Source organism: Eptesicus fuscus, chromosome 5, assembly GCF_027574615.1.
Source record: "Eptesicus fuscus isolate TK198812 chromosome 5, DD_ASM_mEF_20220401, whole genome shotgun sequence".
In the NCBI taxonomy this organism is placed as follows: domain Eukaryota; kingdom Metazoa; phylum Chordata; class Mammalia; order Chiroptera; family Vespertilionidae; genus Eptesicus; species Eptesicus fuscus.
Genome location: NC_072477.1, coordinates 498,653 through 523,478, shown reverse-complemented (window position 1 = coordinate 523,478; position 24,826 = coordinate 498,653). Strand labels below are relative to the sequence as shown.

The 24,826-nt window shown below is 63.4% G+C and overlaps 1 protein-coding gene across 2 annotated transcripts in view; it reads right to left on the bottom strand.

Moving 5' to 3' along the window:
* Positions 1 to 24,826, bottom strand: part of BRF1 (BRF1 RNA polymerase III transcription initiation factor subunit) — a 41,920-nt gene that overhangs the window by 16,113 nt on the left and 981 nt on the right. For both annotated transcript variants that reach the window (XM_054715679.1, XM_054715680.1), the window contains exons 2-5: positions 18,567 to 18,647; positions 9,547 to 9,720; positions 1,900 to 1,931; positions 352 to 424 (exon numbers count right to left, since the gene is read on the bottom strand). In XM_054715679.1, the coding sequence (XP_054571654.1) occupies positions 352 to 424; positions 1,900 to 1,931; positions 9,547 to 9,720; positions 18,567 to 18,647 (360 nt within the window). The remainder of the gene's footprint in view (positions 1 to 351; positions 425 to 1,899; positions 1,932 to 9,546; positions 9,721 to 18,566; positions 18,648 to 24,826) is intronic.

The window sequence follows — 24,826 nt, the reverse complement described above, 5'->3', positions numbered from 1 at the left end:
AGAGGCCTGCCGGCAGACAAACCGTGCTCCTGGCAGAGCTCCCCCGTACAGGCGGCTGCTCGTCGGTGCCGAGGTCCCTCCTGCCCTGGACACCCGGCTGCCAGGCGCTTTCCTCAGAGGGTGGACACAGGTGCCACGTGCTGTAGCACCCACCCCCATGCCGTCTACACCCTTGTCCACACTCACCGAGGACTGCCTTCGCGTTGTGGTTTAAAGTCAGAATAACGGCCACTGCTGAGCTCCTGGCAGCACCGGGGACACGTTTCTGACCTCGCCCTGTGCTCGCCCTCGCGCACCCCCCACCCCACCCCACCCCCCGCGCTGCGCCAGCTGTGCGCGGGCCCTGCCTACCGATGGCGGGCGCGTTGATGCAGAGCTCCCTCGCCAGCAGCAGGAACGTCTTCCCCAGCACGTACACGTTCACCTGTGGAGAGAGAGCCACACGGGTGCTGGTGTTGAGCAAACGTCTGCTTTGTTCCTTCACGAGGCCCACCTCCCTGTCCAGCCTCGGGAGGACCCTCTGCGGCCCAGTCCGCTCCAGCCCACGCAGGCCTGGCGCCAGGGTGACGGTGGCTCCGGCCGGAGGGCCTCACCTGAGCTCTGCCAGGGAGTGGGCCTCGGGTATGTGAGTGAACAGAATGAGCCCCGAGCCCTAGGGGTCTCTTCCAGTTTGAAGTCTTACTCGTTTCCTCTAAACCAGGCGTCCTCAAGCTACGGCCCGCGGGCCACATGCGGGTGTTTTTGCCTTTTTGTTTTTTACTTCAAAATGAGATATGTGCAGTGTGCATAGGAATTAGTTCAGTTTTTTTTAAACTATAGTCCGGCCCTCCAACGGCCTGAGGGACAGTGAACTGGCCCCTGTTTAAAAAGTTTGAGGACCCCTGCTCTAAATGGTTAGCCCGGCAGTGCGGGCTCCACCCCGGGCGATGAGCCCGGCCCCCCGCCCGAAGCTTTAGGCCTGAGCACAGTGTGTGCACCCTGAACCTGCGGGTCAGCACAGGGACTCGGTGGGCCCTGGTTCGGCCCCCGGTGAGCGGGACCCTCCACTCCAATCGCCCTCTTCGTCTGGCTCCCATTTCCAAAGCTGGGGAGTGAGAAGCTACCAGAACACACCCGCCCTGCCAGCAGGGCCCGAGCCCTTCCCGCCGGCCTTGCTGGGCGGTGGCCGGATGCAGAGGAAGCCGGGGCTGCCCTGGCGGCCTGGCACGCCCTGGCTGACTCTCACCACCAGTGGGCTGCCTGCAGCAGGACTTCTGAGGTGCCGTGCATGAGGGCAGCTGGGAGGAGACAGGCAGCACCCGCCAGGCACTGAGCCCCGGGGACACTGGATCTGGGCTATGCTTTCCCCACGGGGTGGAATTTGCGGGGACCCGGCTCCCTCATCCTGTCTGTTTTCAATGGCACGACTTCTCTTTCGGGTCCCGCGGCGGATGAACGCCATGGGCTGACCCAGGGCACGGGACATGCAGAACCTCAGCGGCTCAGCCAGGCACTGCCGGCCCCCGGGGCGTCCCGCCGGCTCCAGTTCCTCTCACTGGGCCTCCCCATCACACTGAATCTTTGGAGATGAGGGATTCCACAGGAAGAGGCTTCCTGGCACCCCGCAGGCAAATTTCCCTGAACTGACAGTAAATACAGGTTTGCAGGTTGTTTACATGTATACATGAGTCCGGATTTTTCTTTAAAAAAATTGCCCTTGCCTAAGACGAAGTCCCACCTGGGTCTCCACCAGTTCTGAGGCTGGGCCGCCGGCCCAGGACAACAGGGGACCCCCAGTCCTGTGCCCCCACCAGAGAGCACACCCTCGTGTGTCCCTCACCTACGGACCCTCCCAACTGGGCAGGGCAGCGCATGCCCCCAGCACAGCCCCGAGGAAAAGGGACTCAGAAGGGACTTTACCTGCAGCAGGTCGCTGAGGTCCAGGAGCATGTCTGCAGGAGAGGTCAAGGAGCACTGCACCTGGGAAATGTACGCTCGGCGCTGACGCAGGGGGGAGAGGCGGCAGCAGGTGACGGAGCCTTCCAGAGGCTCCGGTGAGCCACCAGCAGGACAGGGAGAGCCCGCCCATCAGGTGTCCCTGCACCAGGCGGGCCCTGCACCGGGGGGGGGGGGGGGCCTGCACCGGGGGTGTGGGGGGGGGGCCCTGCCCTGGCCAAGTGCGCAGCAGCATCACTGAGCGCCTGCGGCGCTGGGACCGTCCTCTGCCCCGGACTCGGGCTGGGGACAGGCACAGGCACTGCCCACGCTGTGCTCGACGGAGGGGCAGCCGGGGGCTCGGCACGGCCGTCCTGGCTCTTGGCGGACGATTCAAACGCAACCAGAACAGGCCCTAGTGACTCAGAAGGAGGCCCACGAACCCGCTCGACCAGCCGGCACTGACCATCGGGGGAGGGGGCAGACGCTCAACACAGGAGCTGCGGTGCCGGTGGTTCTCGGGTGATGTACCCCAGAACCAGAGAGGAAGGAGCCCGATTCCGAGGTGCATCACCCGAGAACCACCCTCTCGCACGCAATCCGGGACCCCTTGGGGCAGTGGTCGGCAAACTGCGGCTTGTTTGCCACTCTGTTGACTAATGAGTTTGCCGACCACTGCTAGGGAAAAACACATAAAAAACATTTTAATAATGTACTAATGTCTTTAACCTGAAGCCAGAACTTCTGGGCAAGGGTAATGCCTTAGCAGTGGTCGGCAAACTCATTAGTCAACAGAGCGGCAAACTGCCTCGGGGGATGTCGGCCCGATCCCCGCAGGCCAGGCCAAGGGACCCCGGCTGCCGGAGGGACCCGCTCACTCCACTCCGCGGACAACCTTCAAGCTGTGGCGCCGCCCCACGTGCCACCGGCCGGGAGGGGCCGCGGGAGGTTGGCTCCCAGGGTGTGTCCTGCCCGTCTCGCCGGCCCCGCGGCCCCGCTCTCGTTCACTTCCTTTCCACGCGCAGGAGCCCGGGCACCGGGCACTCGTCACAAAATGAAGGCAAACTCGTGGGCAGAAGCTGGACCAGATGTTTCACCGAGAGAAGCAGAGCCAGCCGCCCAGGAAACGGCGTGTCACCTCCCGGCGAAGGGGTGCCAGCACCGGGCGGCCCGACTCACCGCAGCCACGAAACAGCCCCGCCGCCTCGGCCACGCCCTCCCAGCAACAGGCGGCGGCATGGACGACCTGCCCCGCCGCGTGGGGACGGCAGAAGCTCCAGTGACAGAACCGGCGCAGGAGGCCCGGCACGAGCTCGCCGGCAGCAGGGGGCCCACTCGGGAGGGCGCTGAGCGCGGGGGCGCTGGGAACTGGCCACGGACGGTGCTGCCCTTTCCCGCGATGCCCCGTCGCACGATGCACCTCAGTCAGAACTCCTCCAGCCACACAGCGGAGACCCTGGTGTCGCTTTGAAGCCTCAAAAGTAAAAAATAAGCCAGGGAAGTGCTGAGCCTCCTGGGCTCCTGACCGCCGCCGCAGGCCTGGCAGCGTGGGGGGCGGGGGGGGCGGGGCTGCAGGGTGACAGCGGGCCAGCCTGGGCCGGTGCTGGAGAGCAGCGATCTTAGAAAGGAGGCTGGAAGTCAGCGTGACCGAGGTCAAGGGCCAAGGTCGAGGGCGGCCGGCGCCTGGCTGTTCCCGCCAGGAGGAAGCTCCTCCTCTGAGCAGGACCATCTGAGCCGCGTGCTTCCCACCTGCACCCACACCCCACGCCTCACCCAGGCGACGGCCATGCATGCTCTTGGGGCCCACCCTCTCCGGTTCCCCATAATGTGCATTTGGCCTGGGTCCGGGCCACTGTCCTCTCGGCAGCGCTCGGGGGACCCCAGGCCAGGCCCGCTGGGACAGGAGGTCAGGGGCCAGCCTTCTCTGCCCCCTCGGGGTCGCTGCGAGCTCTGGTGGGTGGCGCTGAGTGTGCCCTCGGAGAAGAGACGCATCCCCGTGTGGAACGATGGGGAGTGACTCCGACAGACCCGGGCCAGTCCTGAGAGGCCACGCAGACCCAGGCGGTTTTCGGAAAGTGCCGTCCGCGCCACCGGCGCCTGGTGCCCGGGCTCCGTCCCACCAAGAGGCCCTGCCGCCTCCAGACCATCCCAGACGGGACTTCGCTGAGACTCGGGCTCACTGCACTAAGGGGACAGTTAACAGGGACGCCAACGTCAGCACTAAGTCAGCACAGATTCCTCCACCAGGCACATCGTCACCCAGTAGGTCTGACCGCGTGAGGGGCCTGACCTCCAGCTGAGCGGCGGGCTGGCAGGGCGGGGAGACGGCAGCGAGACAGCAGGGCACCTCCTCCCGCCCTAATGGGACCGGAGCGGGAGGGCCCGGAGCACAGCGCCATCAGCCGACCCAGGAGCCCCGCACCGCCGCCAATGCAGGGCCCTGGCTCTGGGTACGCCTTCCTGAGGGGCACCACGCAGCACAGGCACCGCGGCCCTGGCCCAGGACAAGGCCCGTGAACACACACACCCCCGACGGCCCTCCCCGCACGCCTGGGCGCCAGGTCTGCACACACTGCCCCAGCCCCGCAGAGCTCACACTGCCCCGGCCCCACTGAGCTCACACTGCCCCGGCCCCGCAGAGCTCACACTGCCCCGGCCCCGATGAGCTCACACTGCCCCGGCCCCGCAGAGCTCACACTGCCCCGGCCCCACTGAGCTCACACTGCCCCGGCCCCGCAGAGCTCACACTGCCCCGGCCCCGCTGAGCTCACACTGCCCCGGCCCCGCAGAGCTCACACTGCCCCGGCCCCGCAGAGCTCACACTGCCCCGGCCCCGCAGAGCTCACACTGCCCCGGCCCCGCTGAGCTCACACTGCCCCGGCCCCACAGAGCTCACACTGCCCCGGCCCCGCAGAGCTCACACTGCCCCAGCCCCGCAGAGCTCACACTGCCCCGGCCCCGCTGAGCTCACACTGCCCCGGCCCCGCAGAGCCAACACTGCCCCGGCCCCGCAGAGCTCACACTGCCCCAGCCCCACTGAGCTCAGCACGCAGAGCTCACACTGCCCCAGCCCCGCTGAGCTCAGCACGCAGAGCTCACACTGCCCCAGCCCCGCAGAGCTCACACTGCCCCAGCCCCGCAGAGCTCAGCACGCAGAGCTCACACTGCCCCAGCCCCGCTGAGCTCAGCACGCAGAGCTCACACTGCCCCAGCCCCGCTGAGCTCACACTGCCCCAGCCCCGCTGAGCTCACACTGCCCCAGCCCCGCAGAGCTCACACTGCCCCAGCCCCGCAGAGCTCACACTGCCCCAGCCCCGCAGAGCTCAGCACGCAGAGCTCACACTGCCCCAGCCCCGCAGAGCTCACACTGCCCCGGCCCCGCTGAGCTCACACTGCCCCGGCCCCACAGAGCTCACACTGCCCCGGCCCCGCAGAGCTCACACTGCCCCAGCCCCGCAGAGCTCACACTGCCCCGGCCCCGCTGAGCTCACACTGCCCCGGCCCCGCAGAGCCAACACTGCCCCGGCCCCGCAGAGCTCACACTGCCCCAGCCCCGCTGAGCTCAGCACGCAGAGCTCACACTGCCCCAGCCCCGCAGAGCTCACACTGCCCCAGCCCCGCAGAGCTCAGCACGCAGAGCTCACACTGCCCCAGCCCCGCTGAGCTCAGCACGCAGAGCTCACACTGCCCCAGCCCCGCTGAGCTCACACTGCCCCAGCCCCGCAGAGCTCACACAGCCCCAGCCCCGCAGAGCTCACACAGCCCCAGCCCCGCAGAGCTCAGCACGCCGAGCTCACACTGCCCCAGCCCCGCAGAGCTCAGCACGCAGAGCTCACACTGCCCCAGCCCCGCAGAGCTCACACTGCCCCAGCCCCGCAGAGCTCACACTGCCCCGGCCCCGCAGAGCTCACACTGCCCCGGCCCCGATGAGCTCACACTGCCCCGGCCCCGCAGAGCTCACACTGCCCCGGCCCCACTGAGCTCACACTGCCCCGGCCCCGCAGAGCTCACACTGCCCCGGCCCCGCTGAGCTCACACTGCCCCGGCCCCGCAGAGCTCACACTGCCCCGGCCCCGCAGAGCTCACACTGCCCCGGCCCCGCAGAGCTCACACTGCCCCGGCCCCGCAGAGCTCACACTGCCCCGGCCCCGCAGAGCTCACACTGCCCCGGCCCCGATGAGCTCACACTGCCCCGGCCCCGCAGAGCTCACACTGCCCCGGCCCCACTGAGCTCACACTGCCCCGGCCCCGCAGAGCTCACACTGCCCCGGCCCCGCTGAGCTCACACTGCCCCGGCCCCGCAGAGCTCACACTGCCCCGGCCCCGCAGAGCTCACACTGCCCCGGCCCCGCAGAGCTCACACTGCCCCGGCCCCGCTGAGCTCACACTGCCCCGGCCCCACAGAGCTCACACTGCCCCGGCCCCGCAGAGCTCACACTGCCCCAGCCCCGCAGAGCTCACACTGCCCCGGCCCCGCTGAGCTCACACTGCCCCGGCCCCACAGAGCTCACACTGCCCCGGCCCCGCAGAGCTCACACTGCCCCAGCCCCGCAGAGCTCACACTGCCCCGGCCCCGCTGAGCTCACACTGCCCCGGCCCCGCAGAGCCAACACTGCCCCGGCCCCGCAGAGCTCACACTGCCCCAGCCCCACTGAGCTCAGCACGCAGAGCTCACACTGCCCCAGCCCCGCTGAGCTCAGCACGCAGAGCTCACACTGCCCCAGCCCCGCAGAGCTCACACTGCCCCAGCCCCGCAGAGCTCAGCACGCAGAGCTCACACTGCCCCAGCCCCGCTGAGCTCAGCACGCAGAGCTCACACTGCCCCAGCCCCGCTGAGCTCACACTGCCCCAGCCCCGCTGAGCTCACACTGCCCCAGCCCCGCAGAGCTCACACTGCCCCAGCCCCGCAGAGCTCACACTGCCCCAGCCCCGCAGAGCTCAGCACGCAGAGCTCACACTGCCCCAGCCCCGCAGAGCTCACACTGCCCCGGCCCCGCTGAGCTCACACTGCCCCGGCCCCACAGAGCTCACACTGCCCCGGCCCCGCAGAGCTCACACTGCCCCAGCCCCGCAGAGCTCACACTGCCCCGGCCCCGCTGAGCTCACACTGCCCCGGCCCCGCAGAGCCAACACTGCCCCGGCCCCGCAGAGCTCACACTGCCCCAGCCCCGCTGAGCTCAGCACGCAGAGCTCACACTGCCCCAGCCCCGCAGAGCTCACACTGCCCCAGCCCCGCAGAGCTCAGCACGCAGAGCTCACACTGCCCCAGCCCCGCTGAGCTCAGCACGCAGAGCTCACACTGCCCCGGCCCCGCTGAGCTCACACTGCCCCAGCCCCGCTGAGCTCACACTGCCCCAGCCCCGCAGAGCTCACACTGCCCCAGCCCCGCAGAGCTCAGCACGCAGAGCTCACACTGCCCCAGCCCCGCAGAGCTCAGCACGCAGAGCTCACACTGCCCCAGCCCCGCAGAGCTCACACTGCCCCAGCCCCGCAGAGCTCACACTGCCCCAGCCCCGCAGAGCTCAGCACGCAGAGCTCACACTGCCCCAGCCCCGCTGAGCTCACACTGGGTAAAGGAGCGGCCCCCGGCCTGACGGGCCCTGTGGGCAGCAGGTGCGGAGCCTGGACACAGCCTGGGCTGGCGCCCACCCCAGCACCCGATGTGCAGGACCCGAGGCCACAGGAGGACCTGCAGCGTTGCCCCGCGCGGCTCTCATCACGTCCCAGCAGCCACAGGAGCGCGACCCCTCAGCGCGACGGCTGACAGCACGGGAGACACGGCAGAAAGGGCCGTGCGGGAGGGAGGCGCCCGCGTGAAAACAGCAGTGAAACTAGGTTTATCTCAGAGGAGGAGGGGAGAGGACAGCGCAAATGGACACAGCTGAGACCGGATTAAACCCGCCATCACACACGGCTCACGGGAGGCCGTGACCATCACGGAGACGGGTCTGAAGAGACGGACCCAGCGGCTGGATGCAGGGAGAGCGGGGTGACAGAGGGTTTCCTGACGTTGCGAGCGTCATTTCCACCCGATGGCCCGCAGTCCCGATTGTATCCTGATGACCGGACAGCGGGAGACCAGGAGGAGCAGGCCGGCCGCGGGCGCGGGGGTCCCAGCCTTCACACCAGCAGACACGCCCAGGAGGGCAGCCTGACCGTCACCGGCAGCCGGCCCAGCGGCCCGGAGCCGCCCGGCGGCAGGTGCGCTCTTCCAGGCTCGTGCGCAGGGCCTGTCCGGGAGCCTCCCAGGTCACACACGCTAAAGCTGGTCGGACGAGGAAACTGTCTTCAAAGCGACCAATAACTTCTAAATGAGTCCAGGACCTAAGAAGTAACCATGGAAACTAGAATATATTCTGAACTGAATGAGGCATCAAAACTGCATGATGGGCCCTCGCTGGTGTGGCTCAGTGGATAGAGCATCCACCTGTAGAATGAAAGGTCCTGGGTTCGATTCTGGTCAAGGGCACAGGCCTGGGTTGTGGGCTCGATCCCCAGTGGGGGGCGTGCAGGAGGCAGCCGATCCATGATTCTCTCTCATCATTGATGTTTCTCTCTCTCTCCCTTCCGCTCTGAAGTCAATGAAAATGTATTTAAAAAACAAACAAAACAAAAAACAAAACCAAAGAACACTGCTCGATGCTGAGCCAAAACCCACCTGCAGGGAACTCATGGTCTCGTGCTTACATCAGGAAAAACCAACTAAAATCGCGTGTCTCAGGGAGCCGGAAAAACAGTAAAGAAAACCAAGGGAAGAAATAATCAGAGAAGTCACTGGAGTGAGTACGTGTACAATCCAGGTGGACCACAAAACCAAGTTCGTTTTTTAAGACGGTGGGGAGGGCAGCCTCCTACACGGCCGGGGGACGTGGCTGCTGGCTGAGCGCCTGGCGGCCCCGCGAGGCCACCATGGAGCTGGGTGACACAGCCACGTGCCGGCTCCGAGGCGCCAGGAGGCCCGCGGGGAGAGCCGGCGGCGATGGAGCCCTCACTCGGACGGCGCGCCCACCAGCGCTGAGCCCACAGCTAACGGTGCATCGCGTGGCACGTGGCCTGCCTCTCAGTGAAGCTGCTCCGAGGAAGCAGACGCCCGGTGGCCCCTTGCAGGACAGACCTGCTCCTGGACGAGACGGGAAGGGCCCGCCGTCGCCGACAGCAGCCCAGGGAGGACCTGCCGCAGGGCCGCAGCAGGACGTCCACCACAGACCGGAGCCAGAGACGGCCACCGCCCCGGCGGCCAGCTTCTCCCCAACGCGGAGCAGCCCTGCCCACGCCCGACCCGGCCACGGGGCGCTCGGTGCAGCCTGTCCTCCCGACCGGGCTCCTGCGGACAGTGGCCCGTCCTGGGGACAGAAGCCGCCCGACGCCGCGTCCTGGCTGCACTCACACCCACGGGCTCCGCACAGGCCTGCCGACGGCTCGGCTGGAGCCCCAGGATGCCAGCGGAGAGCCAGCTGCGGGCAAAGGCACACGTGCATGCGTGCGGGCGGCCCGAAGCCGGCCTCATCCCGACGGTGCGTCCTACCGGGTGCTTCCCCTGAGCACAAGCCACTGCAGCTACTGCACCCCAACATCCAAGAGGCAGCCGCCCGAGCACCACGCGGGCCCTCCGAGGCCGGCAGCGAAGGATACGCGGCGTGCCCTCCGTGCGGCACACGAGGTAGAGGCAGGCGGCGATCACGTGGGTCATCTTCCGGCCGCGGGTCAGGTGCTTGCTCACGGCCATCTTGAAGAAGTTGAAGGCCGTGTCCAGGCAGTGCTGGTTCAGCTGCAGCTGGCTCCCCAGGTGGTGGATCTGGCGCCGTCCTGGGCACAAGGCGACGACAGTTACCGCCGGGCCCTCGCCCTGAGCGCCAGCCCCACGCTCCGCACCCGGCTGCCCTGCCCCGCACCGTGCTCCCTGCCGTGTGCTCCCTGCCCCGCACCGTGCTCCCTGCCGTGCGCTCCCTGCCGTGCGCTCCCTGCCCCGCACCGTGCTCCCTGCCGTGTGCTCCCTGCCGTGCGCTCCCTGCCCCGCACCGTGCTCCCTGCCGTGTGCTCCCTGCCGTGCGCTCCCTGCCCCGCACCGTGCTCCCTGCCGTGTGCTCCCTGCCGTGCGCTCCCTGCCCCGCACCGTGCTCCCTGCCGTGTGCTCCCTGCCGTGCGCTCCCTGGATGAACTCCCTGTGCACCCACGAGCCGCCAAACACGCCTATCCGCGCTGAACGGCACAGACTAGGCCCGGCGGGTGTGGGCACGTGGCAGGCGAGCCGCCCAGTCTGCGCTCAGGGTGTCTGGGAAGGGCTCCCGCAGCCCCCAGGACGCCCTCTCACGCCTGGCACCCTCACCTCCCCGCCATCCCGGCCGGGGCACTAGCAGCGCCTGGTGCTGCGAGACAGCGACCATCTGCACACACCCCCCTTCTGAGCACGCAACCCCCCACAAAGCTGCTTCCCCGCCCCCACGAGAGGCCCTGAACGGCCCAGAACAGAGGCCATACCCTCGGGCACGGTGACGCTGCAGGGTGAAGAGCCGAGTCCTCACCGCTGGGCCCTCCACCCCCACCCCTCCTGCACCCCAGGCCCAGCCGCTGAGAAGTGGGGCTCGGCTCGTCCCGCTTTCTCTGGTGAGGGCTGTGGCTGTGGGACGTGAAGGCCCTATGGTGTCCTCGGTACTGGCTCGTGGCCCCCAACCCACCTGCACATGCTGCTGGCACTGACCCGGCCGTGACCGCTGCCCACGGTGAGGACCCGACAGTGACCGCTGCCCACGGTGAGGACCGGGACCCGACAGTGACCGCTGCCCACGGTGAGGACCGGGGACCCGACAGTGACCGCTGCCCACGGTGAGGACCCGACAGTGACCGCTGCCCACGGTGAGGACCCGACAGTGACCGCTGCCCACGGTGGCGACCCGACAGTGACCGCTGCCCACGGTGGCGACCCGACAGTGACCGCTGCCCACGGTGAGGACCCGACAGTGACCGCTGCCCACGGTGAGGACCCGACAGTGACCGCTGCCCACGGTGAGGACCGGGGACCCGACAGTGACCACTGCCCACGTGGGGACCCGACAGTGACCGCTGCCCACAGTGAGGACCCGACAGTGACCGCTGCCCACGGTGAGGACCGGGGACCCGACAGTGACCGCTGCCCACGGTGAGGACCCGACAGTGACCGCTGCCCACGTGGGGACCCGACAGTGACCGCTGCCCACGGTGAGGACCCGGGGACCCGACAGTGACCGCTGCCCACGGTGAGGACCCGACAGTGACCGCTGCCCACGGTGAGGACCGGGGACCCGACAGTGACCGCTGCCCACGGTGAGGACCCGGGGACCCGGCAGTGACCGCTGCCCACGGTGAGGACCCGACAGTGACCGCTGCCCACGGTGAGGACCCGGGGACCCGGCAGTGACCGCTGCCCACGGTGAGGACCCGACAGTGACCGCTGCCCACGGTGAGGACCGGGGACCTGACAGTGACCGCTGCCCACGGTGAGGACCCGCCCGTGACCGCTGCCCATGGTGAGGACCGGGGACCTGACAGTGACCGCTGCCCACGGTGAGGACCTGCCCGTGACCACTGCCCACGTGGGGACCCGGGGAGCAGCCCCGAGGAACCAGCCGGGCAGCTGGGGATGAGCTGACTGAGGGACCAAGTCGGCACCCCACAGAGCCCCCCCTCACCACGCGGCACAGCTCCCAGGCCCCAGTCGGCGGGACCAGCACGGGGTCAGGTCACCGTCCTGTCCCCAGAGCCGACGGGACAGAAGGCAGCAGAGCCCCTCGCCAGGTCCACCCACCCGTCAGCGTGCCGGACGGACAGACGGACGGACGGACGCAGCCAGCGCCGCCCGCAAGGCCCAGGCGACAGAGCAGCTGACGGGGCCCACTAAGGCCGGCTCGCTGGGCAGATGTCGGGACTCGAATCCCACAGGGCAGAGAGGGGTGCCCCGAGGGGGCTCACTCAAGGCCGGGCCCCTCCCTCCCTCCAGCCCCCCAGGCGGGCCGGGCGCCCGTGACTTCGCACCTCTCCTTGCACTGCAGCTCCAGCTGCAGCCTCACCGCGGAGCGTCGCTCCGATGGCCTCGCCCTGTCAGCGAGCGAGCTCGACCCCACACGCAGGTCAGCCCCCAAGGCACCCACCACGCCATCACGCCCCCCCGAGCGAGCTGTGACCCACGAGGGCAGCGGCACGACTGGCGGGCTGAATTGTAGCCGCAGGCGTGTGCAGCTTTAAATCACACATGCTGTTAGCGACACAAGTCACCCGCCCCGCCCCAGTCCGAGCCCGGCGCCCTGTCCCAGCCCGGCCCCCTGTCCCAGCCCCTTGTCCCAGCCCGGCCCCGTCCCAGCCCAGCCCCCCGTCCCAGCCCCCTGTCCCAGCCCAGCCCCCTGTCCCAGCCCCCTGTCCCAGCCCCCTGTCCCGGCCCCCTGTCCCAGCCCAGCCCCCTGTCCCAGCCCAGCCCCCTGTCCCAGCCTAGCCCCCTCCCTGTCCCAGCCCGGCCCCCGGTCCCAGCCCAGCCCCCTGTCCCAGCCCCCTGTCCCAGCCCAGCCCCGGCCCAGCCCGGCCCCCCGTCCCAGCCCAGCCCCGGCCCAGCCCAGCCCCCTGTCCCAGCCCGGCCCCCTGTCCCAGCCCCCTGTCCCAGCCCGGCCCCCTGTCCCAGCCCGGCCCCCTGTCCCAGCCCAGGCCCCTGTCCGAGCCCAGCCCCCTGTCCCAGCCCGGCCCCCTGTCCTCGGGCCTCCTCTCAGCAGGGACCACTGGCCGCAGGCGTCTTTGAAACGCGGACACTTGGTCAAAGCAGAGCCCTCCATTCCCACAGGCGCTGACCGAGCCGGACATGGACACAGCAGCACCTGGGGAAGGGGGGCCTTCTGGTCCACTCCACACCCCGAGCCACAGGGCTCCCTGGAGCCGGCCGGAAGCACCCCATGGGAGGCTGCTGCAGAGGCCACTGTGGGCGCTCTGGCAGGTGCATGTCCCCATCCCCACACACTGCCCACCAGAAGCCGCTACTATGATCCGAGCCCGGGCACCCAAAGCCAGCAGGTGCCCCGCGGAAAGCAAGGGGATCAATTTAAGACGTGTGTTTGTATAGTTCAGTGGTCGGCAAACCGCGGCTCGCAAGCAACATGCAGCTCTTTGGCCCCTTGAGTGTTCTAACGCCACTTCTTCAAAATAGACTCGCCCAGGCCAAAAACCGACTTCTGCGCATGGGCCACGAAGTTTCAATCGCACTGTACATGTATGCCCACATGTGGTATTTTGTGGAAGAGCCACACTCAAGGGGCCAAAGAGCCGCAGGTGGCTCACGAGCCGCGGTTTGCCGACCACTGGTATAGTTTAAGACGCGTGTTCCTACAGTTTAAGACGCGTGTTCTTATAGCTTAAGCCGCGTGTTCTTATAGTTTAAGACGCGTGTTCGTATAGTTTAAGTCACGTGTTTGTATAGCTTAAGTCACGTGTTCCTGTAACAAGAACTAACCACCACGAATCACCACCCCTGGGGAGCAGCGAGGTGAAGGAAGAAATGCCGAGGTCGACAAGTAGGCAGCTCACAGCAGCTTTCGGAGCCTCAACATGCAGAAGACACGGACTCACGGAAAGAAACGCGTGACCATGGGGATTGAACGCGTGGCCGTGGAGATTGTTCCCAGCAGAGGCCCAGGTGGACCTGACGGGTGCGGCGGGCTGAGGGGTCCAGGGAGGGTGGCGGCAGGATGGGCCGTCTCCCCATGTGGGCGCAGTCGCTCCACAAGAGAAACCAGAACCAAAGAGGGCGGGTCACACAGAGACGCAGACGCCACAACCTGGCAGAGCGGGGAGGACGGCGGTGGGGGGGGGGGAGCCTACACCTGCAATGCCCCTCTGGGACCCACAGCTGCGAGCCCAGCCAGTGCGCGATGAGGCCGCCTGAGTGGCGGACCGACCGCGGTGCTGACGGAGCAGCCGAGGAGCCTGGCGGGACGCACACCGACCGGGTGAGCAGGAGGCTGCCGCCTTGGGGGGTCCCCCAAATCCACAGCAAACTCTAACGAGGAGCCTTCTTAGGCCCTGCCCAGATCCTCGGACAGACGGCACCGAGGGAGGAGAGGCCCGGGCAGAGCGGGCAGGGCCCGGAGGTGCCGTCGGGGAGCATTCGCTCAGCAGCTGCTGGGAGCCCACAATGTGTCAGAACAAACACTGAACACCCCCAGAAGTCCAAGCAGAAAGCGCCGTCTAACCCCTGCGGGGACAGCCAGAGCCCAGCTCTGAGGAAGGGACCGCTCCCAACGCAACACCGGGAGACGCCGCGGGGCTGAAAAGGCTCGCAGGACAGACGCCCGAGGCGGAGGCGCTCACACCGCACGTCCAGAGCCGGCCGGGGAAGGCGGACACCTGGCCGGGCGGTCAGAGCACCATCCCCCTGGCCGGGCAGCTGGTGAGAGCGCCGCCCCCCACGCGCCAGGGTGCAGGCGCAATCCCTCTGAGCACCGAGGAATGCACGAGGGGGACAGCACATCCGTGTTCCTCCCTCTTTCTCTCTCGCGCGCTCTCTCTCTCTCTCTCATCAATTTAAAAAAAAAAAAAAGGGAAACAGCCGCCAAGGCCAGGCTGAAAGGAGGACCTGAGCACAGCCGGGGTCAGGGGGGCGCTGCGACCCAACCTGAGCCGAATGAGCCGGACGACACCTGAGGAGCATGTCTTACGCAGCGTGACAGCGCCGGCCGCGCGGCTCCGTGGCTGAGCGTCACCTATGAACCAGGAGGTCACAGTCAGGGCACAGGCCCAGGGTGTGGGCTCGATCCCCAGTGGGGCATACAGGAAGCAGCCAATCAATGCTTCTCTCTCATCATTGATGTTTCTCTCTCTCTCCCTCTCCTTTCCTCTCTCTGAAATCAATAAAAATGTATTTTCTTAAAAAAAAAAAAAAACTGACAGGAAGAAACAGAAAACCTAAGTGATCCTATTAAAATCTTATTAAAAATTGTCTTATCAGCCCAGTAGTTGAGTGTTGACCTATGACCAGAAGGTCACGGTTTAATTCCCAGTCAGGGCACATGGCCGGGTTGCAGGAGGAGTTGATTGACGGTGTTTCTCTCTCATCGATGTTTCTATCTCTCTGTCCCTCTCCTTTCCTCTCTAAAATATCAAAAAAACACATTTTTTTAAAATATGTGCACCCTGCTGGTGGGGATGCAGACTGGTGCAACCACTGTGGAAAACAAAAAACTAAAAATGGAACTCCATTTGACCCAGTGATCCCACTTCTGGGAATATATCCCAAGAAACCAGAAACACCCATCAGAAAGGATATATGCACCCCTATGTTCATAGCAGCACAATTCACCAGAGCTAAGATGTGGAAACAGCCTAAGTGCCCATCAGCAGATGACTGGATTAGAAAACTGGTACAGCTACACAATGAAATACTATGCTGCTATAAAAAAGGAATTCTTACCATATGCAGCAGCATGGATGGAACTGGAGAGCATTAAGCTAAGCGAAATAAGCCAGTCAGAGAACGATAAATCACATGATCTCACTCATTTGTGGAATATAATGAACAACACAAACTAATGAACAAAAATAGAGCCAGAGGCTGATCCTCACAGCCAATTGGCCTGGAGGTCAATTCCTCCCAGTGACACCAACAACAATCAAGGCTTAACTACAACAAGGCGGGACACACAGCCCACAAAGGGGTGCACCAAGAGTGTCCACCTCAGGTAACTGGGGAGGCCGACCCACTGGGCCCTATAGGACAACTAGCACACAAAGCTACCCTACCAACTCAGGGAAGTAGCGAAAATGAGGAGACAAGGAAACAGATCACAAACGAAAGAAACGGAGGAAAACAAACGACTGGACATAAGAGTTCAAAACCACGGTTATAAGGTTTTTCAAGAATTTCCTAGAAAAGGCCGATAAATTTAGCAAGACTCTCAAGGATATGAAAAAGGACCAACTAGAAATTAAGACTGAAATAAAAAATATTATACAGAGACCTAACAGCAGACTAGAGGACCGCAAGAATCAAGTCAAAGATTTGAAATACAAAGAAGCAAAAAAACACTCAACCGGAAAAGCAAAAAGAAAGAAGAATCTAAAAATTTGAAGACAGTGTAAGAAGCCTCTGGGACAAGTTCAAGCGTACCAACATCTGAATTTTTGGGGTGCCAGAAGAAGAGAGAGAGCAAGACACTGAAAACCTATTTGAAGAAACAATGACAGAAAACTTCCCCCACCTGGTGAAAGAAAAAGACTTAAAAGTTCAGGAAGCGCACAGAACCCCAAACAAAAGGAATCCAAAGAGGACCACACCAAGACACATCATAATTAAAATGCCAAGAGCAAAAGACAAAGAGAGAATCTTACAAGCAGCAAGAGAAAAACAGTTCGTTACCTACAAGGGAGCTCCCATACGATTATCAGCTGATTTGTCAACAGAAACCATGCAGGCCAGACGGGAATGGCAAGAAATATTCAAAGTGATGAATAGCAAGAACCTACAACCAAGACTACTCTACCCAGCAAAGCTATCATTCAGAATTGAAGGTCAGATAAAGAGCTTCACAGATAAGAAAAAGCTAAAGGAGGTCATCACCACCAAACCAGTATTATATGAAATGCTGAAAGGAATTCTTTAAGAAGAGGAAGAAGAAAAAGGTAAAGGTAAAAATTATGAACAACAAATACATGTCTATCAACAAGTGAATCTAAAAATCAAGTGAATAAAAAATCTGATGAACAGAATAAACTGGTGAACATAATAGAATCAGGGGCATAGAAAGGGAGTGGACTGACAATTCTTGGGGGGAAAAGGGTGTGGTGGGGTGTGGGTGAGACTGGACAAAAATTGTACACCTATGGATGAGGACAGTGCGGGGGAGGTAAGGGCAGAGGGTGGGGTGGGAACCGGGTGGAGGGGAGCTATGGGGGGAAAAGAGGAACAATTATAATAATCTGAACAATAAAGATTTATTTTAAAAAAATAGAGCCAGAGAAAAATATATATTTTTTTATTTTTTTAATATATTTTATTGATTTTTTTTTATTGATTTTTTTTTTACAGAGAGGAAAGAAGAGAGATAGAGAGTTAGAAACATCGATGAGAGAGAAACATCGATCAGCTGCTCCTGCACACTCCCTACTGGGGATGTGCCCGCAACCAAGGTACATGCCCTTGACCGGAATCGAACCTGGGACTCTTTGGTCCCCAGGCCGACACTCTATCCACTGAGCCAAACCGGTTAGGGCAGAAAAAAATATTTTAGAATATAATAGAAGTAATCCTGTTATTTGCAGGTTTTAATATTTCCTACAACTTTTGTGATATACTATGTTAGTACAGTTTTGGTAATAATATTATATTTAAAACCGTTTTTCTTGAAATACTTATTGCACGTAACATTATTATATTTAAAATAGTTTTTCTTGAAATAAAAATTTAAAAAATATGTGCACCAACAAGGGACTCGAACCCGCACTGTGGGGAGAACACCCACAAGTCAGCAGGAGAAGACCGGTCCGTCAGAGGCTGTGCGGCAGCCTGGCCGAGCGCGTGTGCACACCAGGCTCCCGGCGGGCACTGCCAGGTTGCGGGCACGACCCGGGTGGGGCAGCAGGAGGCAGCCGATCCATGTTTCCATCTCAGATCCATGTTCTCTCTCCCTCCCTTCCTCTCTCTAAAAACATAAAAAATAAACATCGTAAAGAAGGCACACCAGCTGGTGCACGGGTCATGAGGGGCGAGGGGCCCGGGCGACCACGCAGCCATGCTGCTCACAGGGAAAGCAAAGCGCGGCCTGGGCGGGCGGGCGGCTGCCACCCGCCGGGAAGACGGCCGAGCGCCACCACGCGCCCTCTGGGCTGACAAGCGCCCCAGGACGCCGCCCTCCAGCACAGGGAGGCGCCCCCGGCAACCGACCAGCCAACCCCGGCACAGGCGGGCGTGCTCTGGGGTCCGCTCTGGCCTCGGAAGCCCCGAGGACGCAGCCGGACGGCGGGCTCTCCCGCACAAGGAGCCCGGTCTGCCTCCGTCGGCTGGGCCTGACCCCCGCACCACGCGCCCTTCCTGTCCGCAGGCCGCACGGAGCCAGAGAGCCCGGAAACAAACCCCCGAACCCGCCCCCAAGTGGAGGGAGCGGCCCCAGAGGCCCAGCAGGGAGGGCGGGGCGAGCGCTCAGACCTGGGGGGGCGAGGGGGGGGGTCCCCACTGTCTCCAGGACGGAGACCCGCCAGCAGCCTCCACCGCGGGGACTGAGACGGGGACGGGCTGGGCAGCGGGGACGAGGGGCACCCTTCCACGGGGCGGCAGTGGCGAGTCCACCCCGGCGCCTGGGCTTCCAGCAGAGGGCCCCCACGGTGGGCGTCCTGAACCTCGTGCCACCGGAGCACGACTGGAATCTCAGGTCCCTGAACTCAGCCCCACAGGCGACGGCAGCGCCTGCAGGACCACGGGCCGGGCTGGACCCCCGTCCGGGTCTGTCACGGAGCTCGGCCACACGACCGACCGCGTGTCTGCTGGTCTTCACAGAACAACACGCAGGCCCACGCGGAGCGGCCCTGCAGTCCGCAAGAGGCCCCGGAGGGAGCGGTCCTGATGACCGGGGGTTTCTCCTGGCCGTGGGACCTGGCCCCCTCGCGCCCCCTCCTGCCCCCCCACCCCCCGCCCAAGGCGGCCAGGGTACCGTTCTGCAGGGTCTGCGCTCTCGACTCCTTTCCCAGGTTCACGTGGAAGCCTCCGCCCAGGGATGGGGCTTTGCCGGCACCTAGAAATAGAAACCAAACCACACGGTTAGCCCCACGGCGAGCTGCGCCCACAGCCCGGTCAGCACTCGCCCTGTGGGGGGCCCCTCCCGGGCAGCCCCTCCATGCACGGTCACAGCAGCCACACACCAGCCCAACGTCCAGGGCCGGGGCCCCCTCTCCAGCCGAGGGCAGGGCCTGGGGCAGGTGCGCATGGTGCTGCTGGGCTAACGGTCACCACAGGCCAGCGGGTGCCCTGGCCCTCGCTGAGCTCTTTCCCAACCTTTCCGACAAAGGCCACTCGTTCAGTCCCCTGACCAGGGAGTCACAGGTTGGCCTGTGCTTCCAGCAGCCCCCAATTTTACCTTTAGAAAGAAAGTCCCCTCCTCTCCTCACTCAGTGGAACGTGCTTTGGACAAGTGAGAACATTGCGTCTGAAAGGACGGGGAGGGCACAACCCTCAAGCCCCCCCCCCCCCCGCACGGCCCCCCGTGGCCTTCCTCCCAGCCACCTCCTCCCTGCGGACACAGGCACAGGCTGAGACGCTGCACGAGTGTGTGTGTGTGTGGGGGGGGGGGGGGGGCCTCAGTGTTATGCTAAGTGTGATCTCCCAGGCTCAGCTCCTCCGTTCCGCAGCTCCCCAACCTGGCTTCCACCCCACATGCTCCAACGACCAGAGAGGGACGCCCCAGGCTGCCAACCAAGTGCCACCTATGCCCGCCCTACCTCCTACCCTCTCCCTAACCCTCCACCCCCTCCCTAACCCTCCACCCCCTCCCTAACCCTCCACCCCCTCCCTAACCCTCCACCCCCTCCCTAACCCCCTCCCTAACCCTCCACCCCCTCCCTAACCCTCCACCCCCTCCCTAACCCTCCACCCTCTCCCTAACCCTCCACCCCCTCCCTAACCCTCCACCCTCTCCCTAACCCTCCACCCTCTCCCTAACCCTCCACCCCCTCCCTAACCCTCCACCCCCTCCCTAACCCTCCACCCTCTCCCTAACCCTCCTACCCTCTCCCTAACCCTCCACCCCCTCCCTAACCCTCCACCCCCTCCCTAACCCTCCACCCCCTCCCTCTAACCCTCCACCCCAGACCCCTCCTTGCACTGCCGGGCTGCTTCCTGCTTCCATGTCCCCGCTCTCCTGCTGGCTGCCCGGCCCCTTTCTGGGCTGCTCTGGCTCCTAAGTCCTGCTCCTCCTGCTCACGCACACATGTGCACACGCTCACACACATGCACATACAGACGTGCATACAGGCCTGCACACATGCATACAGGTATGCACACAAGTGCTCTCTGCATGGCCTCGGTGCATCTCCGGCTCCCAGGAGAACCGGCTCTCCCTGCCTGACCCTCCCGAGTAAGGTCTGTGGCAGCTGCGGGGGGACCTGCCTGCGGAACCGACCTGGATCTTTTACTCGACAAGCACCGCCCCCCCCATTGGTTACAACAGACACAGACGGGCGAGCACGCTGGTCCTCTCCGCAGAGCAGGTCTTCTTGCCCTCAGGTGCTCAGGCCCTCACCACAGGTGCGTTTCTAGAACAGCTCCAACCAGCTGGAGGGCACGGGCAGAGGCCCAGGGCTCGGCGCCCCCTTGTGGGCAGCGGGGGAGGGACGGCATCTCCTCTGGGCTCCCAGCGCTGGGCCCACAACTAGCAACACCCCCGACCCCCAAGAATAGGAGAGAGGCCGGGCCTCAGCGCCCCGAGAGCCGCACACAGCACGCCCGCTTCGCTTGCACCCCTGACTGAACGTGAGGGCGGAGGTGCAGCGGGGTGTCCTGGGGGGGGAGGCACCCAGGGCCCGCAGTGCCCGGACTCGGACCTCCTGCCGCTGCGGAGCGAGCTCTGAGGGGAGCCTGCGTGCGGCTGGGGGGACTCGGCCCGTCGGACACAGCCCTCGGCCAGGAGCTCGGCGGGCCCTGCGGGGCCACAGGCTGGACAGGCAGAACCTTCCAGCTCGGGGCCCTGGCTCCTGCTCCGACCCCAGCCCCCAGGCCAGCTGGGCCAGGAGAGCCCCTGATGGGTGGGCACATGCTGGGGGGCGGGGGCAGAGGCTCGGGGAGCAAGCCTTTCTCATCCGCTGGGGGGGTCCTCCATCACAGCCTGTGGGCTTCACGATCACACCTGGGACGCCGCTGGGCCTTCGGGACCCCGTGGCTGTGGAAACCACGGCAGGCTTCCAGGAAGAGGGGCCCTGCAGACGCAGAGCCAGTTGCTGAGTGAAGCTCCTCGGCCGGGGCGTCGCCAACCCCAGAGGGGACCCCCGGGAAGCACGGCTGTCCCGAGGCCCTCCGCCTGACGGCATGCCGAGTGCCCGTCACGGAGCCACCCCGCGCCCCGCTGGGCGCCCACAGGCCCCACACACGGAGTGGCCCTGCCCGGGACCCTCCCGCAGGGCCCGCGGCCCAGCCCTCGCTCCGCCCTGCCTTGCCATCTGCCTCCGGGCACCGCAGTCTCCAGCACCCAGCCCTCCAGCCGGCCCCCGCCGCCCCTCCCGCCTGTGGCCCAGCCGCTGAAGGACTCGGCCGGGTGTCCCCTCAGCGAGGTGCTGTGGCGTCCAGCCCCGGGCCCGGGACTCACACCGCTGGTCCCAACACCTTCAGGAACCGGGCCGGCCGTTCTGGGAGCACCGGGTTCCCAGGGGCCCGCCCGGAGCCGGGCCTGGTGCTCACTGGCAGGCTCTGGACAAACCCCGAACTAGCTGTCCCCCCGGCTCTCCAAGAACGAGCAGGAGCGCCGAGGACACGACGGCCTCGGGACCCGGACGGCCGCTCCGAGGGGAGCGCAGCGTGGGGACCGGCTGCAGAGGCCGAGCCGAGCGGCCGCTGGACAAACAGTGTCGCAGGGAGACTGACGGGACCCGGCCAACGCGGTGCCATCGCCCTGTGATGGGGAAGGGCGGAGGCCGGGCTGGGAGCCCTCCCTGGGGGACAGAAGGCTGCCGGGCGGTGACAGCCTTCCTCTCTGCCCGGGACCCCTCCGCACTTCCCCGAGAGCCCCCGGGACAGCGCCAGCCCACGCTGGAGGAACCCCCACCCCCTTTAAGTCCCGCCAGCCAACAGCCTCGGGCTCAGCCTGTGCGCACGAGGCCGTGGCCCCACGTCACGCACATGGGTGGGAGCACCGCCCGCTGCCCAGGACCCACCGGCAGGCGAGGGGCGCCCAGCCCAGTGCCCGTCCACTGTGGTGGTCGCTCTCTTCCTAAGCCTCAGAGCCCGGGGTGACTCAGGGAGAGGTGGCAGTGCCTCCGCCAGCAGCCGGGAGGGGCCCTGACAGTCACCCAGAGGAACACAGCGCGTGGGAGGCAGGAACCGCGGAGAAAAACCAATGACACCCACAGCCAGTTCCCTGGTCAACTCCTCCAAGAAGAGGCGACGCGAGAGGGAGCACCCAGACACCAGGGCCCAGGGAAAGGACTCCCTGCGGACCCAGCGGGTCGGCCGGAGGGAACCGTGCCGGCAACTCCACCTGCAAAGACTCGGCAGCTTATTTTTTTTTAAATATATTTTATTGATTTTCCACAGAGAGGAAGGGAGAGGGACAGAGAGCTAGAAACATCGATGAGAGAGAAACATCGATCAGCTGCCTCCTACCGGGGATGTGCCCGCAACCAAGGTACATGCCCTGGACCGGAACCGAACCTGGGACCTTTCAGACCGCAGGCCAACGCTCTATCCACTGAGCCAAACCGGTTTCGGCAAGACTCGGCAGCTTAGAACAGGGGGCCAGACCCTAACCCCACCTGCGGGGCAGACCACCCAGCCCGTGGCTGGAACAACCGCGGAGCAATGGACTCAGCAGCTAGAAGCCTGACCAGAGCCTCAGGCCCCCAGGCTGCACCGAATTCTACCCACAGCCCCCGAAAAGCACCCAACCCCACCCCCTCTTCCAGACAGACAGAGAGGACCTCCCCAACCCCACCCCCTCTTCCAGACGGAGAGGACCTCCCCAACCCCACCCCCTCTTCCCTACAGACGGAGAGGACCTCCCCCCCCAGCGCATCCCCTGAGGCCGTGGTCAAAACCAAAGGCATTACAGGAAAACTACAGATCGATATTCCACATGAATAGAAACATAAAAACCCTCAACAGAGTATTAGCAAATCTAGCCCAGATGGTGAGGCTCTGGGCTGAGCGTCCACCCATGAACCAGGAGGTCACGGTTCGATTCCCGGTCAGGGCACAGGCCCAGGTTGCAGGCTCGATCCCCAGTGGGGGGTGTGCAGGAGACAGCCAATCAATGATCCTCTCTCATCATGGATGTTTCTCTCTCTCTCTCCCTCTCTCTCTCCCCCCCCAAAAAAAATCCATAAAAAAAAAACTAATTAAATGTACATATTAGCAAATCTATCCAGCAACTCATACACAGAATGATACCCCATGACCATGTGCATTTACCCCAGAAAACCATGACTGTATCAGTTGATAACAGAAAACGTATCTGACAAAATTCAACACCCACTCAGATAAACTCTGAGCAAATCAGGAGAAGGTCCTCAGCTTCACAAATAAAGAGCACTGTCCCAATGCGCCAAGGCTGAGGGTTCGACCCCTGGTCGGCGCACACACAAGAATCAACCAATGATGCATAAACAAGTGCAACAACAAACCCATGTTTCTCTCTCTGTCAACCAATAATTTTAAAAGAAGAGCAGGTACCAAAACCCCAGGTAACAAACACGTGCTGCGTGGGGAGGCCACGCTCTCCAGATTACGATGGCAAGCAGGCTGCTCCAGGCAAGAAAGAGAAACAGAAGGAAGAAATAAAACACCCACTATTTAGAGACAAAGTGTTGCCTACATGGAAACCCCAAGGAATCTATTTTAAAAACCTAGGACCAGTAAGTTCAGCAGGTCAACAACAGAAATCAACCTATTTCTATGCACTGGCAATAAACAACTTGAAACGAAAATTTAAAAAATGACATTGACAATCGTTCTGCCTGGACCTTAGGTACATACCTAAAGAATGCCCAGGAACCCTAGCTGGATTGGCTCAGAGGATAGAGCACAGGCCTGCAGACTGAAGGGTCCCGGGTTCGATTACGGTCAAGGGCACATGCCAGTATTGTGGGCTGGATCCCCCGGGGGGGGGGGGGGGGGCGTGCAGGAGGCAGCCGATCAAAAATTCTCTCATCATTGATGTTTCTATCTATCTCTCCCTTCCTCTCTGAAATCAATAAAAATGTATTTAAAAGAAAAAAGAACGCACAGGAGCTCTGTGGCGGCAGAGGACCTAAGTGTGAGCAGAGACGGACTGTGTTCATGGGCAGGGAGACCCAGCGCGTAAAAACGTCACATGGCCCACTTGGCTCAGTGGTCGCACATGAACCTATGAACCAGGAGGTCAGGGTTCGATTCCCAGTCAGGGCACAGGGTACATGCGGAGTTATGGCTCAATCCCTGGTAGGGGGCAGCAGGTTGCTGGTTCTCTCTCATCACTGATGTTTCTATTTCTTTCTCTCTTCCTTCCTCTCTGAAAACAATAGAAAAAAATATATTTTTAAAAGAGATTTAATGCAATTTCAATCAAAACCCCTTTTCCTGTTGCCCAGCCAGCATGGCTCAGTGGTTGAGCATCGGCCTATGAACCAGGAGGTCAGGGTTCGATTCCCAGTCAGGGCACATGCCCGGGTTGTGGCTCAGTCCCTAGTGTGGGGAGTGCAGGAGGCAGCCGATCAATGATTCTCTCTCATCATTGATGTTCTCTCTCTCTCTCTCTCTCTCTCTCTCTCTCTCCCCCGCCCCTTCCTCTCTGAAATCAATAAAAAAAATATACTTCTTAAAACCATTTCATGTATATTTGAAAATACACACAAACTGATTCTAAGGTTTGATGGAAAGGACCCACAACAGCTAAAAGCACCTTAAAAAGACAGCAAAGTTGGGGGGCTCAGGACAGCTGATTCAAGACGGACTACAAAACGTGCAGGAGGCCAGGCAGGGCTGTGCGGACAGGGGCTGGCGGGGGCCAAGGGCACAGAACTGGGGCCCGGTGACCAATGCCCGGGAGCCAGGGCAGGCCCAGGGAGGAGGCCTGCAGCACACGGCGCGGGCACCGGACACCCGCTGCGAGGAGGAGCCCCCGCACCCCACACCGCGATGCAGGAAACGGAAACGGCCACGGGTCTCACTGCGGAACACAGGAGGCACGTGTGGGAAGGAAAACACAGCGACACGTGCAGCAATGTCCAATCT